This window comes from Podarcis melisellensis (assembly GCF_964234715.1).
Source record: "Podarcis melisellensis genome assembly, chromosome: 2".
In the NCBI taxonomy this organism is placed as follows: Eukaryota; Metazoa; Chordata; class Lepidosauria; order Squamata; family Lacertidae; genus Podarcis; species Podarcis melisellensis.
In genome coordinates this window covers 50,149,142-50,173,488 of record NC_138529.1, presented here as the reverse complement: position 1 = coordinate 50,173,488, position 24,347 = coordinate 50,149,142, and the positions used below count along the sequence as shown (strand labels likewise).

The window sequence follows — 24,347 nt, the reverse complement described above, 5'->3', positions numbered from 1 at the left end:
GTTACATATACGGACATGTTTGCACATGGGAATCTATGCCAAAATGCAAAATGTGGCAAGACAAGCTGTGTCCCTTTCTACCACCACTGCTCTAGCTTATTTTTGTTCTGTGTATTTAATAATGCACCAGAACTCCCCAGCTTAAAGCAACTGGGGGCAATACTTACTATTGTGAGATCTCGACGAGGAGGGGGTCTCTGTCTCATCTTTGGTGATTCTGCCAAGAAAATATTTCATTGTGATTGAAGGATATCAAAACATGCTTCAAAAAGTGATACTTAAGAAGAACTAACAAGATCCCACCAGTCTAGTCTGAAGAAAAAAAGAGCAAGAGGGAAAGAGAGACTGAGTACATATATTATAGAGATGGGGTGGGGGGTGGGTAGGTTCTTCACAAACAAACTTACACTAAAATCCTGAACAGCATTTCCCCCCTAGATGCATAACGTCCAAACAACTGCCACCAAGTCTGAGATATGCTTCATTGGAATAGCAGCAGAAGTAGATTGTAATACAAACATACACTAGAAAGGATTCCAAAATTTACCGTCAGCTTTGCTGAACTGACCTAAATAACCCCAGTTCTTCCAATTATAATTCTCAAGAAGCCACAAAACTCAAGAGCCATGAAGACCTTCCTGCACCACACCAGGCTAGCATGTCCTACAAAGAACCCAAAACTATTGTTCATTCTTCCCAACTTACTTCGCCTAAGGTCCACATTTGGCAATGGGCGACCATCAAACCTTCCATCTCTTTGGTTGTTCGGCCCATCCTTGTCTCGGCCCGCCGAGTTCTGCTGCCGGGAGATTCCATCCAGGTCTAGTGCATAGGAGTGGGCGGAAGTGGCAGATCCCAGTTTTGGAGCAAGCATGTCACCACTCCCCTTTTTCAGGTACGACGCTGGGGCCCAGCCCTCCTGACCCTGATACCTGCAGCAATATGAACAGTCAAATTATTTAGACTTCTGTCTCGTTCTTATCACGGCTACAGCCAGCCTGATTCATAGCAGTTCTTGAGAGGCACAAAAAGGGTTCTGAATCAACAGTCTGAGAAATCAGACTGATCAATCCAGATTCCCCCCCCCCCCATTTCATTCTTCCGTTATCTGAGAGATACACTCTTGATTATCTTTCAAGACCACATAGCTTCACAATTATGAATGTTTGCTTATTGTTGATTAAACTAATTTATCTCCCATTTTTCCATAGATGCCCAAGGTGGCTGTACTGTACCTCATTGGGGGGGAAAGGCTATATACTGGCAGTATGCTGTGATGTAATAACCAGTCTCCAGATGTGGAATGGATTATGGCATACAGGGACAGCAAGACTAATCTGGAACACAGGAGTCTCCAACCCATTATGGGTGCATCACTGGCACAGAGAAAGACCCTCTGATCATTTGTTACCTGAAATGCACTGGTCTACTCTAATGTAGTGAGTCCAGAATGATTTCTGCTTATTTTGAAGCAGCATGACAAATGTCACAGTCTAGTGGGCCTGACTAAGGGCCACATCGCATATTGCAAAATTGACAGGTACATGTTTGTAGACCATACGTATCAGCTGTGTCCTTCAAATGCAAGGATGAGGGAACCTGTGGTCCTCCAGGTGTTGCTAGCCTACAGTTCCCATAATCCTTGACTACTGGCCATGAAGCTGGTCAGAGATGGATGTTAAGAGCATCTGGAGGGGCCAAAGACTGCCCCACCTCTGCTATATTGTGTAGAGGCAAACTGTGTACTCTCACCATGTGGACACCTGGGGGTGGGCGGAATTTTTCAGCCTACACCCCCTTCTGGGAAACCACAGAGCAGCAAATGCGAAATTTGCTGTTTGTACACTAGATTAGTTTTTACACATTCACACATCCCTCTCCATCCAGGCACATTCTAGCCAGGCAAAAAACACACTCAAGGAGGGCGCAAAGCAGGACTGGTGAGGGCTGTGTGACCTTGGAAAAACCCTGAGGGCCTCATTTGGCCCCTGGACCTGAGGTTCCCCATCCCTAATGCATACACTGCATATACATAGAGATCTAGGGCCAATCACATTTCTCTGTGGCACATAAACACAATGTAAAAAAGAAGGTATAACAGGAAACAACACTGAGACAGGTGCATCTACTTTTCTGTCACATGCAAAGCAGTCTAACTCTTGGTGTTTCCAGTTCTTATACAAAGGTCGCCACTTTTCCAGTGTGCCGTATGTCTTCTTTTCTTACATCAAAACCATTAAAAGAAGAGAAACCCGAAACAAAACAATAGCCCTAAACCTTTACCGTGACTCAGAAACCACATCCACCAAGGACATCTGCCAGAGAGGAGGGACTGGTGCCAGCCACAGGAAAATGCCACCTTAGTGGCCAGAGGCAAAGATGCTAGGATCAGATGACGCCAGCTGCTGCGCCTTTAATAGACTCGAGATTCTTTGAAGCAAATTTCCTCAGTTTAAAATGTCAACACACATTCTTTTTTCCTGGTGTAGTGGTTGCCAATGCTGCAGGTTCATTGGAAGGTTATGGGAATCAAAGCCTGCTTTCTGCTTTACCTCGACACACACTTTGTCAGCGTCAGCCCAGTGTCAAGACTTACAACTAATGTAGCCAGAAGAGACCTCTAGTTGACCAACCAAGGGTTAGAGCATAGTCATCAAGACATTCTTTTTTTGTGCTTAGTTTGCCCATTATTTCTGCTTGAGTTCTGTTATGGCCCTGATCAATATGGCTGTAGTTGCCTTGTAAATAGGGTGTTGTATTTTTGCCCCATCTGATTAACACATACATTTTCAACCATTTTCTATTGCAAATGTGAACCATATTTTAGCTGTCCCGTTACAAGGCTGGTGGATACAGCTGATTCTCAAGTGGTGAACAAAGCTGTACTAAACACTTCAAAAATCTATAGCCAGAATCTTTTTTTATTAAAGAAAAACAAACCAAAACCAAACAGCAGCCTCTTTAGGCAACACAGATGCAAAAATCTGATAGATGGATGGCTTGTTCAACAGCAAACAGAGTGGACAATTGAGAGAGATGCTTTGATTGAGGAGCAAGAAATATACCAGGCAAAAAGAACAGAAAGATGGGAGACCTCCCCCCTTAATTTAAGGAGGCTGGAGGATTTCACTCATCAGTCTGCAGTTTCATTATGTTGGAGTCAGAAGTGTAGAAATGGGTCTCTTACGAAAAGTAGGTACTAAAATAACACACTTTTTTTGCATCTAATGAACCAACCTGTGCACAATCCAGCACTTCCAGCTGCAGTCATTGTGACAGTGCTGTGTGTGTTGGTTTGGTTTAAAGCAGAGACTGTGTGATAAACACATTTTACCACTAAAAGGAAGTAAGTGCCCTTAACTGCAAAGACAACTGCAGCAGCATGCAGTTTGAGCCAAAAAAGGAGCATGGTTCAGGGCATTCTCTACAACCTCTTCCCCCAACTCAACCATTCGAGTACCTTTTCCCCCTATGCATTACAGCATCTTTAAAGGTTTTTTTTTTTAATAGCCGAAGGACGCACCTCTTTGCACCCACCGTTTTGTGATATGAAAATGTAGCTTCAGTGGCACATCATGCCTTGTTACCTTTTGGATAGTTTCCTTCACATGTTTCCGAACCCCACAAATATGTTGGCGAGACCACCTTATATACCAGAATGTGCCAATGAGATTTTCAGGGCATCTCATTGCCATCTGTTCATAATGCAAGAAGCAATTCCTTTCAACATTAAAGTATTGCCTCTGTGTGTCCACTCCTCTTCCTCCAAGAGCTTGTGTTGTCTAGTTTTTATCTCCTAGAAACAGAGCAGAATGCCACAAAATGCATTCCTCTACATCAGTCATTGTTGGAGCTTTGTGTGTCTTAACCTGATCTTTCCTTCTGTCCCTTCCTGGATGGAAGCTACCATCTCCTAAGGGTGCTTTGCAAGAGACAGAGATAAACATCATTGGGTTTTAGTACACAAGACTGCAGTAATAAAAAAATAAAAGTAGCTTGTCCCTTATACTCGGGCATGCCTGCCTCCCATTGATTCTTCTTCATTAACCCCAAATGAAAGGTACCTGATCTTCCACCATCCTTCCAGGTTTTTCTGGATCACCTCCACAACAGCCCCTTTGTCCAGGTTCATTTCATCTTGGTCCCGAGCAGTGTAGGGGTAAATGACCATATACTTCTCCTCTGTTGGGAGCAAAATAGAAGAGAAGAAAACAAAGCTTGTCCCTGTTTTGAAAACTCTTCAAACTTTATTTAAGTCTAGCACTCTGAACTGGATTACACGGCATGGGAAGGTTGGCAATCGGGTGCATCACACACCGGGGTTGAGAGCCTATCCACCTGACACAAGCTTCCAAAAATCTAGTCACATAACTTGTAATACCCTCCTGCAAGTCTAATACACCCTATCAGCCCCTGCCTGGTGCGTGACAACCTCTCTGTTTTTCCAATTGAAGACAGGCAGCTGTAATAGGTGGTCAGTGGAAATGAGGTGGACTGCGTACGCCGGGCTTGTCAGGGGTGGGGTGTTGCACAGGCCTGTTCTAAAAAGAATCTGCTTTTCCATTAGCCCTAAGTGTCCAATACTAAACACCTTAAGCATCAGTTCCAATGTTGTTTCAGCAGCTTTATCTGGGTGCACAAGTGTTCATTTGAGTGCTCCACTCACATGAGCGCTGTAACACCAGAGACTCACAGATAGCTTCTCCTGCGCAATTAAAGAGACCATGCTCCTTCCAAGTTATAGCACTCAAGGAACCACACCACTCCAATAAGCAGCTATTTCACAGCTCCTGCAATAACTCCAGGTTAGCTGCCACTGCCTTCCATCCTCCCTAGTACCAGACTGTGGGTAAAGTTCTGGGGGAATGCGCATTATGCCAACACCAGAGCCATAAGGCTTGTAACCAATTTCCAGTGACGATCCAGAGGAAAAGGAAGTAACGGCTAGCTAAGACTAGGCGGAAGAACTTGGTATCACTAAAAACATAATCACGACAACTCTACAGAAAGAGAAGCAAGAAATCCAAGCACACACACACCACCTGCATTACTGACAAATAACAAATAATGCTTTTGTGGCCTGCTTTCCCTATGCACAGCTGCCAAAGTGATGCCAGCTAGTCTGCCTCAGCAAGACTGCCATTGGCATTCAATACTCATCTGCAGTCCCCATTTCTAGAAATGCCTCGTGCAGAGCCAGGAATCAGTTTCACAGCTAGTTTAATGATAGTTTAATGATATCTCTGGCAGGAAGAGCTGAAACAACATGCACAGTCCTTTCCACTCACAGAACTGCAGTATATGAGCTCATCCACACTTCAGTTTGAGTTGCCACATTCTCCAGGAAAAGCCACTCTTTACTGCTGATTCGGAGCAGGTTTTTCGTGGACTTATATTTCCTTCCATTCAGTGCAGGTTTTCCCGGGGAAGTGGTGGGGCAAGCAGAAAACCACTCAGGGACAAGCAAAGTGTGGACAAGCACTTGGTTAGACTAACATAACCTTGAACTGCCAACTTCACGATGAGGTACTTCAGTGGATGTATGTGTCCACCTGAAATGTTTAGCCATAAAATGTGTTCCAAGTGCCTGAGCACACAACCAACATGCTCCACGCTGTACTTCCTGACAAATCAGAAGCACATCAGCAGAGCATCAAACAGATGTCATGGCATCAGGATGCAACAGGAATTATAAGGAACACAGCCAAAGCACGAAAACTCTGAGATGTGGCCGATTACATCCAGCAGGTCTGTGCCAGTCTTTGTTTTCCTTCTAGATTTAAGATAAGCTAGAAACACTGTGCAAGAAGCAAATATCTGAGTCAACTAAGGGCAACCAGACAAGACATTAAATGTATCTTCATATTTAACATGCTAGTGTGTGCTTATTAATTGCATCAGCCGGACGTGTGTGCGTGTGTGTGTGTGTGTGTGTGTGATAATTTATAGGCTCACAGCAGTTATGGAGGGAGAATTTAAACTTTGCATGCACATATCCTTGGAGTCTTGAGGAAATTCCTCTTTTGAAAGGTGGTATTTGCTTTGGAGGAGAAATGTCTCCTAGAACAAATACTGGCTTCTGAGATTTTCCTTAAGACCATAACAGGGGAAACAAAGAGAAAAATTCTCTCACCATGCCAGCTGTAGCCCAGTAATTATCAGCCCACTCAATGCAATTTGCATTTTTTAGCACTTGCAAGTTGAATGTAAAGGAGCACTTAACATCCTCTCTAGTCTGGCACAGAAGACCAGAACTCCTAAATCATGAGGCATTGACACAGTAAGTACCAGAAGCAGGAGAAAGAGGGGTGGGTGGGGGTTTAACATATATGACCAGCAATGCACACAAGGAAATACAAAGGGTGGATTCCCAGTGAATGAGTAATATATTACATGCAACAACGCATGCAAACACCACAATGGGCAGCACATGCAGAAACGGGAAGTAGACAAATGTCCAAAGCACAAATGGAGGTCAATAAAAGCAATCTCCACGGCATCCACCTTGACCCCATCCACTGGTGTACAAGTCCCCAAGAGTCCGACGGCGGCCCACGTGCCTGGGAAGAGACCAGTATCTCCATGGGACTGGGAGGAGCATGTTGGGGAAGCAGGAGAGGGACAAAACAGGGTGTAAGGAGGCAGCTCTTCACTCCTTGGAAGTATCAGCCTTGTTTAATAGAGCAGACAATTCCACAACCAGACAATGCACCTTGATCCCTCCACAGCTCATATGAAAGACTTGGATGCTTTGCTTAACAAAGGCGTCATATTAGAAATGAGAAGTATCTGCACCTTCTAAAAAAGGAAGGAACGAAGAAATCACAACAAACTCAAGAAGTTCCTCAAAAAGCGTTGTGCACTTTTGACACTTTAGACCTGTTTTGTTGATGTCTGTCTCTGCATTTCTCATTCCATCACAAGAAGCCACCATGGGGAGGACCTAGCAAATGTCACAGGAGCACCTGCTGTTGCCGCATTGTTGAAAATAAGTGCATGTGAACTTGAGCAGAAAGGGGAAGAGAAACCACCGTGGAGTCCATGTAAACCACTTGGGACTTTCCAGTGTGGACAGCTGTATCAAATATTATTCAGGTGCAATGCAATAGGATAACAGCAGCTGTCATAAAAAAAATAAATTACCCAACAAAGCACCCATTCAGATGTCTTAATTCAGAATATGTGCTCTTCATATCAAAGGCTGGTGTGGCTTGTGGCTCAAAGATGGAGGAAAAGTTGGATACTGAAGGCTGGGAAAGGCTCAAGCAAGCTCATTAGCACCACCTTCTCTGTCAGTGATATCCAGTTCAGCCTTCATGGGAGCTTGCTAGAGAGGAGAGATGTTAGGACTTTTTAAAATGCAAACCAAACTGGAGTTTTTGCTCCCTGGACAACAGCCTGAAAAATTTAGCTGGACTAGAGCAGTTCAAATAATAAACCCAGGAATTATTGGGGAGCTTCTCTTAAGCCATTTTCTCACCTTCTTCAGGTTGCATTGAAAATTCATCCTGGGCTCCATCCTGAACTTCTAAGCATGTAGCTGGGACCCATCCTTGTTCATCTGATGTGCTCACAAACCACCAGCCTAAAGGGAAAGGGAAATAGCATTAGCTGAAAAGCCACATTAAGTTCTCACTTTGGAACTGAACCCATTCCATCCATTCCAGCTGTGGAGAAACAGCTGGGTGGGACAAGAGAAGGAGAACACTTTCTCAGTGGCTGGACCAAGATAATGTATTACCTTACACTGTGAAGTGCAATTGTCTCCCTCCTTCATGGCTTTCCACTCGTTACTGAATATCTTTTTAATCTGTCAATGTTCTATTTCACGAAGCAATGATTTTTTTTTAAAAAAAGAACTTACTATTTTGGAAATGTTTTCATAAAATTGTACTTTCATCTGTTGTAAGATCCTGGAATTCTGTGTTTACACTAAAATACATGTTCTAACCCACAAATAAATAAAACCAACCTCCAAGGAATTGGCTCTTCTTTTATTTTAGGCTATGGGAGAAAACGTTCTCAGAGTTATCACATCTCAGCTGCTCCCACACTACTACAGACACTAAATCTTTAGAAGGTCACACAATGTTTGAATATTTTTTTATTAAAATGATCACATATTTTAAAATCATTGACATAATCATAGCTATACCCTATACTGCTTCCCAATCGCAAACGTTACATCAAATTGGCAGGATGTCCTTAAACGCTAAATCACTTGGTCTATATAAAAAGAGCTCAGTTCTTCTGGAAAGTCTCCAATAAGCTTATAAAGTTTTATGTCACCTGCTAGAAAGTAGATCAGCACTGGAAGAGCCTTCAGAAAGGGGAGAAGGGATATTATTTAGCCTGTCAGGAGCAGGGGAGATTGGCATTATTTTGCCTCCTCCACAATATTGTCTTCAGGTAGTAGTTTTTGTTATATGAAAATGGAAGCCATTTCAGGGGTGAAGAGACACCAGCTAAACCTGCTGCTGATTCTGGAGAGTAAAACAGTCAACAACCCTCTCAACTAGGTCCTAGACAGCAGCCCATAATGTTCCACAGAACCCAATGGAAGCTGCAGAGAAACAAGCAAGACTGTGTTTGCATAGCTCTGCCTTAAGACTTTCTTAGTCGCACTAAGCATAACACAATGTTTGGGGAGAATGACAGAACGTTGGGAGTTGACTTTTACACATAGATAATTTTATTTCTTTATCATTCTCTTTATGTTGTTGAGCTCGGACAATAAACCCAGCTTAATTAATACAGTAATTCAATTTATTGTGCACTTGTCTTTTTATGTGAATTCAGAATTCATAAAAAAACCCTATTCTGAATGGTAACACAAGGTATTCAGGGAATAACTATGAAATGGTTTGACCTCTATATGACATCGAAGCAAATCAAGATGGTAATTTATAGAAAGCTATTCAATAAGAGAATAGTGTGAAGTTTAAAATTATCCATAAAAATTCAGCACAGTGTGCTTTGAAACAGCAACAACGTTGGTGTCACTGCTTCACAATGGATGGCTGGTGGATAGAAATTGAGCAGTAAGTAATTTGCTTCATTGTGCTGAAAAAAACAAATCGCCTACTATTATAATCCTATAGTAGAAGTTTCTCTGTTGTCAAAATGCAAGTCCAAAGCTATTTTTCAAGGCGACTTCTTATTTTACTTAAATAAGGAAGGCAAAAGTATTGTATATATTATTTCCTTGGGTGGGGAAAGAAAGACATTAATTTAATTCTAAGCATAGCTCCTTCTACAATGGGTCATGTTACTAAATAAACTAAGATAATTGTAAGAAGGTGAGCACATTACTTTCCCATCAAAAAAGCTGGACTGGCAACTAAGAATGGCATGGTCCTTTTATTAATGTAATATGTTGACTCTGAAATGGGAGCTTTGTGCCTGTGTAACTTGTTGCCAAGGACAATACCACCTAAAGCATATAGCTGAGTGATTTGTGTATCAGAGGCTGCAATAGAAGCCCTTAAACCTTGGCATTTATTGCATGTAGATGTTAGTCATCACAAGCTGATAGATGCATGACCCTCCTATATAGATAGATGCTAGCCTGCTTAAATGTCTCATCCACCTCCACAAAACAGGCACTGGGCTTCAGATCTCATTTGAAGCCTACAAGGAACAGGAGATCCCGTTTACAAGCTCTTTTCATAGAATCACAGAATTGTAGATTTGGGACCCCGAGGGTCATCTAGTTCAACCCCTTGCAAAGCAGGAATCTCAGCTAGATTGTATATGACGGGTAAAGGTAAAAGAAAGGATGCGGGTGGTGATGTGGTCTAAACCACTGAGCCTCTTGGGCTTGCTGATCAGAAGGTCAGCAGTTCAAATCTGCACGACGGGGTGAGCTTCTGTTGCTCTCTCCCAGCTTCTGCGAACTTAGCAGTTCGAAATCACACCAGTGTAAGTAGATAAATAGGTACCGCTGCAGCGGGAAGGTAAACAGCGTTTCCATGCACTCTGGCTTCCATCACGGTGTCTGTTGTGCCAGAAGTGGTTTAGTCATGCTGGCCATATGACCCGGAAAGCTGTGGACAAATGCTGGCTCCCTCGGCCTGAAAGCGGAGATGAGTGCCACACCCCATAGTCGCCTTTGACTGGTCTTAACCACCTTGGGGTCCTTTACATTTTTAGCTTTACATGACAGATGGCCATCCAACCTCTGCTTAAAAATCTCCAATGAAGGAGAGTCCTCCACCTCCCGAGGAGTCAGTGAACCAGCTACAAATCCACCTAACAATTATCTTGTCCAGTACACATTTTACCAGTTTCTCTGCAAGTCTATAAAGGGGGCTTTGTCAAAAGCCTTATTGAAATCTCAAGGCATATATCTAATTTAAAGCTTCCATTGCACTCTCCTTACCAGATTCATTCTTCTCAATTATGTCCACCACTTGGCCAGCACACAAGCTAATCTCAGAGCTCTCTTGCTTCTGGTAATCTGCCACCACCACATACTGCTCCAGGAACATGGGATCTGCAGATGCCAAATCTCCACCTGTGTCATAGGGAACAAGACAAACATTAGGTCTCCACATGTGCTACAGACTATAATGTGCTTTTCTCGTGATCATGACAACATCTTAAGAGCCCAATGTGAGCTTTAAGAGGCAAGGTGATGGAGAGATGGAAACAGGTGACAATTGAGATTGGTGCAGATAGGTCCTTCTTGATACTTACTTGATACCATTGTCGCATGCTCTGAGCTAGAGAAGCAATTACGATACCACACACCACACCCTATGAATGTCTAATAAACTTAAAATGTGATGGCGCCAGGCATGCCCTCTGGGGAAAGCATTCCATAAACAGGGAGCTGCCACTGAGAAGACTCATTCTCATGCCACCACCCTCCACATCCTCCCTCAGGGGAGAGCATAGAGATGGGTATCAGATGCCCATGTTGATTCATGTGAAAAGTGGTCCTTGCGATATTTGGGTACAAACAGCACAATACTTTATAGACCAAAACCAGCACTTTGAATTGGAAACTAATTGGTAGCCAGTGTAGTCACATCAGGGCATGCAAGGAAAGTGACTGGGTATTGTAGTCAAAATAAGATGTAGGAAGAATTACTTTCAGAGCAGAGTCCTGAGCAAAGTCTTCGGCAAAAATTCCACTAACTCAAAACTTTGCAGGATTAGGCTACAGTATACGGTTGTTGGGGCAAAAATCTGATTACGCTAATAAACTTGCAAGACCTCACTCTTAACTTGGTTGTTTAAAAATGATGAAATGTTTAAGAAGGAGGATGGTAATTCAAAAGCCTTTTTTCAAATCTATGTTGCAATTAGGATATTTCCAATTAAGCACAGCTAGCCTATCTAGAGAGCTTAATTTCAACTGGTGGTGGGGAAATCTACATTAATTGCAAGGGAGAGTAACTCTCCCCTTACATTAGGGTATTGCATGGCTTTTTGCCAAAGATGACTATCTGGAGTCATTTCCTGTGGTCATTCCATCTGGCCCAGCAAGAACTCAAGCTTTGTACTTCCGGAGGATGTGGTTTTGGGCTACAAGGACCACAGACCTCAAGAATTCAGCTGCTCTTTGCAGTTTAACACATGGCTCTTCCTTTGTATTCCAGATCATCATCCTGGCTGCTGTTTGTAGGGCAGATGCAGAGGAGATAAAGGAAAGGAAAAGAAACGAAAAAGGAAAACCTGTAAGGCCCAGAAAATGTTTTCAGCTTATCCATGCAAAGAAAGAAGCTAGGGGAAAATAAACTCTTTAAGAAATCTGTGGTTTGCTTAAAAATAAAACAAATAAATTCAGAGCCACTAAGGGGCAGCAGTGTTTACTCACAAAGATAAATGTATCCGAAACCGAATGTTAAGAGGGAGGAGAGAGAGAGAGAGAGAGAGAGAGAGAGAGAGAGAGAGAGAGAGGTGCAACAAAACATGCTCCCTTAGAGGACCATTTCTTATGGCCATCAAACCCTTCTGTTTCTGTGCAATGTCACATGCACCAAGGAGGAACTTTAATCCCATACACTCTAAGTAACAGCCCAATTTTATGCATGTTTCCTTAGAAGTAAATCCCACTGAGTTCAAGGGGACTTGCTCTCTCATAAAAGTACCCGACTGCAGTCTCAAGGGCAATGCTATTCTTGGCTGCAAATACCATAAGTCACTTTTGCTTTTAACATGTTCCTGCGCCGTTCCTTTCACCTATGAAATGTTTCTGTTCAGAAGACACGAAGTAAACTGATCACACACTGATTCTTGTTCTTATGTGTTTTATTTTACACCACATTTACTATCTGGTTAACCTACATGCACGCAAATTCTTTTTTAAGTTTGACCCCCCATCTTAACAGCAAAGGAAAGGGGGGAAACATTTAATTAGATGGTGCTTGATGGTGGGAGAGTTAGAAATCACCTTTTCTTCTAAACCTTTGATCTCTTTTCATAGTTTGGGTGCATTTCCTATATAACTTGTCCACCTCTTAACAAATAAAGTTTTGCTGGGTTAAGGGGAGCTGCAAAAGTTTCTTCCCTCCTCTATACTTTAGGCTAGTGATGGCCAAACTTGGCCCTCCAGCTGTTTGGGGACTACAACTCCCATCATCCCTAGCTAACAGGACCAGTGGTCAGGGATGGTGGGAATTGTAGTCCCAAAACAGGTGGAGGGCCAACTTTCGCCATTACTGCTCTAGGCAAAAGAAAGGTGTGATCAGTACCAGAACCAAGCTCACATGTCCTTTAACACAAAAATCCATTCCTGACCCCACCTTTTTTTAAGCGACTTAATCTAGGTGAAAGTTTCTCAGTTGTTGCTACTGTAAAGCAACTGGGAGTGTGCAACCTTGCAGTTCTACAGTAAGTCACTCAGAGACCTGCATGCAAATCCCAATCAAGCTCTGGACTTATGACCCAGAACCCTGATACTTTTCTTTGGCTTGTAGACTATCTAAAGATTTAAAGGCAACACTTAAAAGGTATCATTTAGAAAGCCAAGACTTCCATAATTAGTTCCCACTTGCACCTTCAGCACAGAGGAAATTTGAGGTGAGTATTTAAAAACCCATGTTGATTGAAGCAGAGCTTTCCCATGAAACACTATTTCTTGGTTCTCTGGGCTCCTGAAGATAGCAAAGCACTCTCATGTAATAAAAGCCAGAGAGCCCAAAGCCCTCAGAAGTTTCTGAAATGACCTAAAGGGGGCCTCAAACATTTCAAGGGTTAAAGAAAACTGAGCAACAGGGATCCTGGAGGGCAGTGAAAATAGTCAATGCTCAAATGAGGGCAACAAAGCTAGTTTTATCAAAATGGACTGGTTTGACTGGAGAAAACAGACGGGAAACTCCACAATGAAAACTGCAGCAGAGAAAGAGATGGCAGCCTTGCAGAAAGAACAGCACCGTGTGGCACAGCCAAAGGATCAAAGGATTTTGGCAAGGTTGTAGCAGCTTTTAGTTTATTGGATTCTAAGCTTGCCGAACAATTCAATTTCTAGGAAAGTCAGTTTTACATGAGACTTGAAAAAAGAACTGTAAGGAATAAAAGGAATGTCCACTGTAAGGAATAAAAGGGCATTTTCTACTATGTTAGATCCAAACCAACTTCCCTCAGCATTCCAGGTGAGCAATGCAAAGCCCTACTTACTACTAATTAAAGCTCCCAATACAGTGAAGTGTATTGGAATATGTTGCCAGGAAGAAACAAATATAACTTTGAGAAAATAATGCGCTGTAGGACTGTAGGTCCCACCTCCTGTCTGAGGCCAACTACCACACTGACTAGACCCAAGCACAGAATGACTTGACCATAATAGGAAAACAACCACAGGATGAAGAGAAAGGAACCCTTTTCCGGACCCCAACCCCCCCTATATAATTACTCATAGTGTTCTTGGGCTATTTGCAGCTTCAACAAGCAACTCTGGCACCTCCAAACTACCTATTAAAACAGCAACACAATGCAGTAAACAGCACTGAGCGGAAAAGGTGAGGATTATTTTCAGCTGATTCCCTCTCAGGACAATTATTCTCAACCACTAAGCTGTGAGGCTGAGTTAACAAGAAAAGTGGCCTTCTTTGGGACAAACATGAGCTCTTAAAAGTAGCACTGCTTTTTTTAGCCTCCTGAGAGAAGGTAACAGGAGCCAGGATTGCCGTTTGATCACAATTCACAACAGATGGGACTTTCATATCACCCAACAACCTCAGTGATGACAGATCACACTTATGGTTGGAAATCACCAAAAGATTAGATACCAAGCAATGAACATGCCTGTGTGAAGTAGACTCAACTTGACCAAGAAACAAATGGATTCTATGAACAAATATTGGACTTGAGAATGCTATATAGATCTGTGAATTGGTGACCTGTCACCAGAAGAGACATACATACAACATATTTCGCTCTGCAAGAGCCTCACGACTGAGGCATGTTTACAGTTAGAGAATGGATCTACTTAAAATTGCAAATCTAGGTTTTGACCTTCTCACATTAGTCTTGTTTGTAAGATTGCCTGCTAAGTCATGGATCCAGACCAATTTCTCATCTACTCCAAAGACAACAACAAAGTTATAGGTCACTTAAGATTCTTTAATATGCTCAGTTATTTGATCTCATGCTCTGAAGAAGGCTGACCTGTAGGCTGGGCAAAAATTTATGCCCTCTTTTGACTTCTTAAACTGGCTTTGATCCCCCCCTCACACAAACTCACACATCCTTTCATACCCAAAGAACGAGACAAGTTATGAATGATCATAGAATCCTATGAGGCTTCCACTGCAGCTCACATTTATTGATAAGCTTTGTCAGACTGTGGAGATGTACTTTAATTCCTGTTGATCAATACATAATCACCTGACACGTCCATTTAGGCCAAGTGGGCTGCCAAGAACAATTACCCAGCAGAACAAGATTTTAAAAACAGCCTTCCAATTATTTACAAAGAGCTTTAAAAATAAATTAATTAATAGCCACCCTAGTACATGCATACTAGCTAAATTAAGGACAAGTATATATGCACAATGAGCTAGATGGGTGAGTGTGGCATTGTCACTTAAAATTTAGATGCCAGCACAACCTTTCACAACTAAGCACCTAAACTTTCCCTTCAAAGTGGCAAATCTAGACAGAATTTTGCAAGATTCCAGATTCCATTAAAAAGAGGAAAAAGCGTAGGATTGACACATCTAAGTATCAGTATTTGCATCTAAATGTTGATCAATGGCAATTTGCATATATTTAAATGAACATGCAAATGTGCAAAAGCTGTTCATTTGTGTCAGATGTGGCAGTGCTCCCAATCACTCAACAATTCCAGTTTTCCCCTGCCATTAAAGCCACGGTGTAATTTATTCCCATCTATCACCCAAACCTTGAAACCACCACCAGCAAAGCAGTAGAGTTGCCATGTAACGGGCTGCAAACCATCCTAGTTGGGTTTCATTTGCTTATCCTCAGTGCTATTCAATGGAGATTTTTTAATGAACATCCCCTACCCACCCCAGCACTCCCTACCCAACGGAAAGCAGCAACCTGACAAAGCAGTGGCAAGAGAGAGGAGCCTAGACTGCCCAAGAGGAACAGCACGTGTTGCCCAGCAGGGAGGAAACGTGAAAGCAAGGCCCAAGCAACAAGCTACTGTTACTACCTCTCAGAAGGAAAGAAGCCGTTCTCTGGATAAGTCCTGATGGAGGAACAAAATGGTGGAGAAAGGCAATGAGGACACAAAAAAGAATATAAATATACAGATGCAAAGGTAATGAAAGATTAACAACCGTGTGTTGTCTCCATTTGTCAAGATGAGGCAAGATAATCATAATACTAATAATGAACTCCTACTGCAAGTGCAGATCTTCATGTGGTCAAAAGGCACCACACAGATACAGATACACACACACACACACACACAGAGAGAGAGAGAGCAATCTGGGGAGAACTCGAAGTAAAAACCAAGAACAAACTTGAGCAAGCAGTAATCCTTTGGCAGATCACAGCAACATAGAATATGTGCCCAATCTTCTTGAGCGACATGTAACTACCTGAATAGGATCCAATATCTCTACCTTCCTTTAATGTTGTGTGTGGGTGTATTTATAAACTAGAATATGCTCCATGGGATTAAGTTACTCAGGTTTGCAAAAACAAACTGACCAGTATTTCTGCACTGGGAATAAATAAACTTATTATAAAGTTCATTGTGTTTTCATGCCGGCAAAATTCAAAAGTACATAGTACTCCACTAAGGAAGCTGAAAGAAGCAGGCAGGTGTTTAGTTGCCCTGCAGGGTGGGGTTCCTGGTTTGCTGGTGTTTGGGAGTGCAATCAGCTAGCACTGAGTTTCAGAGCCAATGCAAAAGGATTTGCATGTTCAAGCACAAACTGCTACTGGGCAAGCAGGTATGTGTGTGATTGTTACGCTCCTTTGACTAAAACGGAAGGATGAATCCATTGTAGATTATTGTAGGGAATACTGCCCTTGGAGGTCCTCTGTTTGCCGCAATCAGCTCCAGGCACCAAACAGCAAGCAGAAAAGGAAATTGGTCTTCTTTGACAAATGCAATAACGAATACAAAAGAAAACAGAACGGCTCAGAACAAAGCCTCCTGCTGATGTTTACAACGATGCATGCCCAAGTTTCGGCTCAAAGCATTTTCTGAACTCAAAGGAAGAGCCCTCTAAGAACACGTTTCACACATCTTGCTTCTAAACAGGTTACTATTTTTCCCTTTCTTTCATTTCTACTGTGCAAACTCTGCAGCCTCTCCTATTATTCACTGCCTACCTCAACCATCATTCAGCATACAGGCAAACTATATGTAGTGTAAACTGCAACTAGACTAGGTGTTGCAGTGAAAGATGGCAGACATGCACAGACAGGAGTCATAATCAGCTGTGCTGGGGAACAAGGTGGGAGTGATGCAGCAGCACAGAATATAGCAGCTCCAAATGCCAAGTTAGTAAACAAGACTACTGATCACTCCTACTGACAGCTATTAGCATATAATTGTTCATCACAAGTGCACTACACTTCAAGTGCCATGTTTAACCTGCCTTCATTGACCAAAGCCAACTTCAAAAATGGACAATGACATTTTGGCTAAACTGCAATCCTAGCTATAAACAGAACAGATGGTTACTGTGCCAATCTGCTCTCATACACTGCAACCCTGTAGAACAGGGTGGGGAACCTTTTAGGCTTCCTGGACCAGATCTGTAATGGGATCACCCTCACAGAAGTAGAAACAAAAGAGAGGGTGACAGAAGGACAAAAGTCAAAGAGAAACAGCACTTCTGTGACAGATTCGTCCAATCTCTTCCACCTCATCAAAGAGAAGTAGTATAATACAGGTGGCCTGTGGAACACGTGGTTCAGTCCAGCTGTCAAGTGGTCACTGGCTGTGGTCAATTCCATTAGCTTTATAAAAGATCAAGAAGGGGGATAAAACAAGTAATTGCCTTACCAGATCTCTTCTTTCCAATTGGTTCCCTGAGAAAGAGAAAATAAACTTGATTAACAAGACAACGTAACAAGCCCTGTCTATATGGCTGCACATAAGTTGTTAGCATGAAGAAGAGTCCAAACTTTGGATAGTTCTTGGTCCAGAATCTGCAACTGTATTTATTTTTCTTTTATACCACTTTATATTTTGAGAAATCTATAAGCAGTTTACACATCTCAACAAAAATAATTATATATGATATAAATTTCACATTCAAGTTGCTGCTAATGGTTTATTTATTTTTTATAAATTGTTTCATAAAATATGCACACCACTTGTTTGTAAATAGAAACCTCAAAACAGTTCCTGCAAATACAGTGTCTGTCCCTGAATCACCCCTTTGTTCCAAGAAATGAAAGCTGTGACAAAGATACCAGCCTTTCACCCAGCCAACATGTGCTTTTAATTTGACAAACATGAAGCACTGACCCAATGCAGTGTTTGAAGGCAGACTCACAACACCAGCTAAAATGATAGCTGTCAACTAAGCTTTCCCCTCCTTTTAACATAAACTTCTCAGTAAAAGCCTAACTGCATTCACTTGATAGAGAGGCCTCATATTGATGTGGCCGATCTAACCATGACAGCTATTTCACACAAGCTGCTATGTAGTAGTTGCAATTCCTATACAAAATTCTTGGGACCACAAAAGCTGCTTTAAGAACATGTGGCACACTAAGATCAATCTTTTATTTTGTTACTATAGGGAGATTTACCTCCCGGTAAAAACCACCTGAAAACAAGCCATGTAAGATGGTTTATTATATACCCGGTATCAACAGAACTGTGTCTAATGAAAAGCTTCCTTTCATTAGACTTATTTCATAGACTAGGCACCCCCAGTCTTTGACCCTCCAGATGTTCTGGACTACAACTCCCATCACCCCTGATCACTGGTCCTGTTAGCTAGGGATCATGGGAGTTGTAGGCCAAAACATCTGGAGGGCCGCAGATTGGGGATGCCTGTCATAGACTCATAGAACTGTAGAGGTGGAAGAGACCCAACACATAATCTAGTCCAACCACATGCAATGCAGGAATCACATTTGTGTAGTGCTAAACCAGGTTTAGCATTAAATTTGAACACGGGCAATGCATCTGCACCAAATCACAGAAAACATTTTTCTTATGCAAAATTATGTTAAGAGCACTGAAAACTGTGACCGTTCACAGGATGTGCTGCAGACTGCATTCCTCTTTCCAGGGATGCCAGCAACAGACTCTGGCGAGAAACAGCTGGCGCTCTCATAGCCTTAGAAACCAGACATAGGGGCCAAAGAGCAACTCAATAAAACATATGGATTCAAGTAAATTTCCTGGGTCTGAGGATTCTCCAATACAGACAGCAGCTCAGAAAAGATGTAATAATGCTCAACCACAGCTTGATCAGCAAACATGATAGGAAAGGCAGAAGCCTAAAGGATAAATAGCCAATCATATGGAATCCACAGTATTACATACACAAGCAGGCATGAGCCTGGTTCCTAAGCATGTGAGCAAACTAAGGTTTACACAGTTTGTCATTTCGCCAGAATCTGGCCATGTACGTTTGCTGAGAACCAGAAAAGTAAGGGTGGTGGTGGTATGGGGTGTGGACGTCAGAGGCTCAGGCTTGCTTGTACACATAACACCAAATCAGTTTGACATTACATCTAAACCCCATCAGAATCTCATGAAACAGACAATCAGCAGAGGGGCAATAATAATCAAGACAGTATCAGCCTTAAGCATTTTCTTTACTTGTTGGGCACCAGGGGAGACAGAGATTCCAATGGGGACCCAACTGAGTTCTTCCTGTCTAGCATAAAACTGCAGTACCTTGAAAACTGTTGCTTTTTATTCTTGTCTGCTAAATGTATTAAGTGTAACACATCACTTTCCATCACTTTTCTGCTATCCTTTCTGTCTGGATGAGGAGGGGGAAGGGAGCCTGCACTTTTATTTTCTTGCCAGGACCTTCTCGGGTTGACCAGATACACCTCTGAGAGCAGTAACTCAAGACAAGACAGGAAACTGCAGTCAGCTTGCAGCAACCTGCAGCTTCCTCCCCTCTGCCTATCACCCCACTCTGAAACAGGAGAAAGCAATGTGGCATTGGCCCATAAAAATACCTCTTAGAATGGCTAGCAAGTGAAAGAACATGGGGGTGTTACATGTTTTAGGTCACAGTTCTGTTTTCCCAGTGGCGGAGGGGGATACTAATCAATCGGCCCTAAAATAATTACAGAACCCAGTCATTACCAAAAATGCGGACAATCTTGAAACAAAACCAGTGTTTGTCTTTGCATCTCATTCTAAGAAAAACAAGATCAACAAAGTGAATGCTCAAAACAGAAGGCAAGTCTTCATTTTTTCTCACCAAGCATGAGTACTAATGGGAGACTTTCAACACTTGCTCTGTACAGAAATCCTGGTACCATCTTTGGGCCTCTAGGAACAAACCCTAGGATGTTTAGAGAACAATTCTCAATAAAAAGTTGATGTCTTCCATAACAGGACACAAAACATCTGCAATCAAACTGAGCACTCAGAAACAATCTCTAGCACAATCTGTCTCATGAAGTTATTTTTGTGCAAAATATATACAGCCTGAGAAATAGGCTTAAATTTTTAATATAAAATATAAATTGTAGTCCATATTGTACGACTTCCAAAATGACGGAAGGTATTTGATATTGCTCGTCACCAGCTTCAAATGTAACACATTGGTCAACTTAAATTTGATGGATAAAGATAACACAGAGGGCACTTAAAAACGGGTGCTTCACATTTCTGGAGTAGTATTTAGAAGCCTCTTATCCTGTGCCAAGATGGTAGCTATGGTGCCCTGAAGAGAGGCTGCAGATACATGGGTGAGTGTGCGGTCATAATCTTTTACAGTTACACAAAGCACCGTTAAAGAGAAAAATGAGTTTTGGCAACTTTCACATCAGCACCATCACATTTAAAACTGACCCTGAGTAAAATCCTGTTAATTGCAATTGATGCAAAAAATAGAGTTTGACCAGAAAGCTCACATCAGCTGAACTCTTTTTCTGACCCATCTTTCCTCCTGGCTCCCTCGCTTTGATTTACTGGCAGTGCTGCAGGATGGCTGCAGGAAGCAATCAGTTACTACAAATACCGTTTCAGCCTTCACCTAGCTACGTGTCTCTAAGTATGCTATACAATAGCAAATTCATTCTATGAAATATGGCTCTTTTTATAGCCAAAATGACACCATTTGTGCACAAGAGGAAGGCATTAGACTCAGCAGACTTTTCTTTGGGGAAGGAGGGAGCTTACAAAAAATCTGAAGGGGGGACCCTGCAAAACAGCCACCAATAAGGACTGGGCCTGGCTCAGCAGGCAAATAAGGTCAGCTGACTCTGTGTATGTGTTTGTGTGTTTATTATTTATTTTAAAAATCTATAGTCCCACTTTTCACCATCTAGGGCTCAAAATGTCTTATAATTATAAAAATAAAGAAGCACAGATGTAAACATTGGTATTCCACAGAATCAGGGAAGGCAAGCACAAAAGCCACGCTGGAGTGGTTCAAACATACACATAGAGGCAGCCTTGAAGAAAGATGTCAGAAAGAGGATTTTAAAACTGTATTGCTGACCTTCAAGGAATAGCCCAAAGGATTAGGCTAAAAGAATCTGAGAGTTTTAGACTGCTACCTTAATCAAAGTGTGGCTACTACTACATCCAGTTTTTCTAGGGCAGAAACTAAATAAAGATTAGGTCAAGGAAGGTGGTTAAAGAACAAGCTAAGGCTTAAATCAGGTATGAAGGAGAATCACTCAATCCTCTGAAGAGAGTTCAAGAAAGATGTTGGCTTAGTGTGAAGCAGCTGTGAAAAAGGCGAATTCCATGTTGGAACACTGTGTCCCGTTCTGGTCGCCTCGCCTCAAAAAGGATATTGTACAGCTGGAGAGGTTGAGAAAGGGGCAACCAAAAATGTTCAAGGAGATGGAGCAACTCCCCTATGTGAAAACACTATAGAATTTGAGGCTTTTTAGTTTAGAGAAAAGGTGAGTAAAAGGAAACATGACAGAAGTGTACACAACTATGTACGGTGTGAAGAAAATGGATAGGGAGAAGTTTTGCTCCCTCTTTTGTAATATTAGAATGCAAGGCCATCCAACGCAGCTGAATGCTGGAAGAATCAGGACATACGAAAGAAGGCACTTCTTCACACAGTGCAGAGTTAACTATGGAATTCACTCTTCCCACGAGACTTAGTGATGGCCACCAGCTTGGATAGCTTTAACAAAGGGACGAGACAAATTAATTCACTGTGTGTCTTTTGAGTTTAAATTCTGTGGATGTTTGAAATTCTGAACATCCATTCCAGAGGTAAGGCTCTGGTGCTGTATAATCAAAGCGCAGGCTTTACACACAATCCCCAGAGGCCTCCTATTCAGTGATCCTGCAGATCTATAGATAAGGCACCAAAAATTAGATAAGCCACTAGAAATGTTTGTCAAGCACATTCCACCACAGATCTGTAGCTGCAGACAAAAACCTCGCATCTCCTTCTCCCTGCCATGGTGTAACTCACAGTGTATTATATTTATTGTGTTCCTTTTAAGAGGAATGGCTCTGCCCTCGTTAACATTACTGGGACACAGATGACAAGGATGTACACAGGTCTCTAAGACAAGTTACTGGAAAGAACAAGAAGCTAGCAAAGAGCGTAATCTGTCCTGTCTGTTGCTTCTCTCTGGTAGAGTACAGCAGATTGTTCTTAATAGCCACTTAGGAGTCTGTGCATGGAAAGCTCAAGGCTCTCAGCATGAGAACTGTTAGCAGCTAAATCCCTTGACTCAGCAATGGCTTTTTTGTCGCACACATCAGACTTTCACAGCTTCATTGCTGCGCTCCTTTATGCCACTAGTGGGGGAAAGGGGAAGGCTATTTCAACTTGAGAAATGGAAAGAATACAAAGAGGCTTTCAGTTCCTGCATGTCCTGGGACTTTCACAGATCCATCCAAGCAGCCTTACTGCATTCCTAAACCAGTAAGTTTCAACGGTGGTTACTAGATGCCCAGTCTTGCCTTCCCACTTTGTCCATGCAACCTTGGGCCCAATTAGATGAGACCAGTCCTAAGCAACATGGCTAATGGCAAAGGATGATGAGAGCTGGAGTCCATCATCATCAGGAGTCCCGTGGGTTCCCCATCCATGCTCTATCCCACAAAGGCTTACACAACTATAAATATGTTTGCCTAAAGCACTAACTGGAGCCTTCTTTTACTTTTCTTTTTTTGAACAACAGTCTTTGACTAGGTTCACAGGTTATACCAAGCCAAACCATGGTTTGGCACTAATGCACAAGCATATAAGTTCTTGGAGAGAAGAGGTCTGTTCTTGATTTACAGCTCATGGTTTGTCTAGCGGAGACAAACCATGGTTTAGCTCCAAGCAGGACAGCAGCAGCACACACAGTGCAGAACTGCAGGGCCAGCTGTGATCTTCTGTCCTGGAACATGTGCATTCCTGCTAAGCAATGGTTTTGACTTAGTGATATGTGAACACTGAGCCTGTACATGTAATCCTCTGGAACTAATGTAATTGGAAACTTTAATGAAATCAGGCTACAATCCTGAATGCATAAATGAAGCAGGAAGAATAATCTGTTAGGTGGAGGAGTTTTTAATATGAACAAACCATTATCAGAAAGATTGCTATATTTGGCTTTCAACATGATAATGTGTGCTTCACCTCACCACATATTTGCTACTTTATGATAAGGCATCTTCCTTTTACTGCAAGACCTGGCTCCAATTCAAGGTCCCAAAGAAAGTGTTTATCTCGCCCATGAGTTATGACATCCGACCAAGCCCCAGATGCAGCACTACAATTCACCTAATTGTGGGTTTCATCGTGTGATTGGTAGGTTTGCAGCATATCAAGTGGTGCAGCACTGGGAGAACTGTTCATACCAGTCCCTCCAGAGGAGAGAGTCAAGGACTTTTATTAATTAACATTTTGAATTGTAGCTAATAAATATCCATCGAGTATTCCAGCTGGGCCATGAAACACAACAGAGATGTCCTTGAGACACAACAGCAGCTTGCTGCTGGCAGCTGAGAGGAATCTATTAAGCCACTCAGAATGGCAAGTCCTTTCTTTCTTATTATCCTTCTAGCAAAAGGCCAAAGGAAACAGCAAAGGGCTCACTTCATTCAGAGAATCACTACACAAGGATGCATAAATTAAGCCTCACTCTAATGTAATTATCAGGCGCAAGAACACTAATATTGTTGTTTATTATATTTCTCCATCCTAGCTGCTCAGATGTATAAAAGATTTATCTGTGAATGTGTGACAAGGTTTCTGTGAGTACCAATTAGCTTATCTTAAATTTAAGATTATTATTACAGCAAGAGGATAAGAAGACAAAGGAGGAGGTATAATTACCTCTCCCCCCCCAAAAAAAAAATTGTGCCTAACTTTGTAATTCAGGCAACATTTTCCATTCCATCTATAAAGGTGAACACCTTTGTCCCAAATAAGCAAAAAGGACATTTTATTTTAAAAATCAACTCATTCAAACCACCACAAGCCCCCCTCCCATTTTGCAAAAGAACTATTCAATTTCAACTTCATTGTAGTTCAGCTTCCTGGTCAATTTCAGAAAAAAATCAACATAGGAGACATTGAATGGCTTTTGAAGTGTTTCAATAAGGAGGAACTATTTGGAGGGTTTTCTGTTGAAGGGAGAGGTGGTCTTGGTTTCGCCCACACAAGGACATTCCGAGTTGCAGCAGCACCTCTGAATATTGGAGTTGTAGATTTTTTGCATATTGTTAGTATTACAATGGAATGAATAAAACAGCATATAGTAAGGCAGGTCATATGGAATCAAAGAGAAGG

At 42.1% G+C, this 24,347-nt stretch overlaps 1 protein-coding gene across 4 annotated transcripts in view; it reads right to left on the bottom strand.

Moving 5' to 3' along the window:
* Positions 1-24,347, bottom strand: part of SH3PXD2B (SH3 and PX domains 2B) — a 103,134-nt gene that overhangs the window by 6,824 nt on the left and 71,963 nt on the right. For 2 of the 4 annotated variants that reach the window (XM_081900036.1, XM_081900034.1), the window contains exons 6-12: positions 17,441-17,466; positions 15,629-15,664; positions 10,382-10,516; positions 7,481-7,585; positions 4,065-4,182; positions 706-932; positions 168-217 (exon numbers count right to left, since the gene is read on the bottom strand). In XM_081900036.1, coding sequence (XP_081756162.1) covers positions 168-217; positions 706-932; positions 4,065-4,182; positions 7,481-7,585; positions 10,382-10,516; positions 15,629-15,664; positions 17,441-17,466 — 697 coding nt within the window. Of the gene's footprint in view, positions 1-167; positions 218-705; positions 933-4,064; positions 4,183-7,480; positions 7,586-10,381; positions 10,517-11,549; positions 12,660-15,628; positions 15,665-17,440; positions 17,467-24,347 lie in introns of those variants that run through there. The other 2 variants (XM_081900035.1, XM_081900037.1) reach the window with 2 other exon arrangements.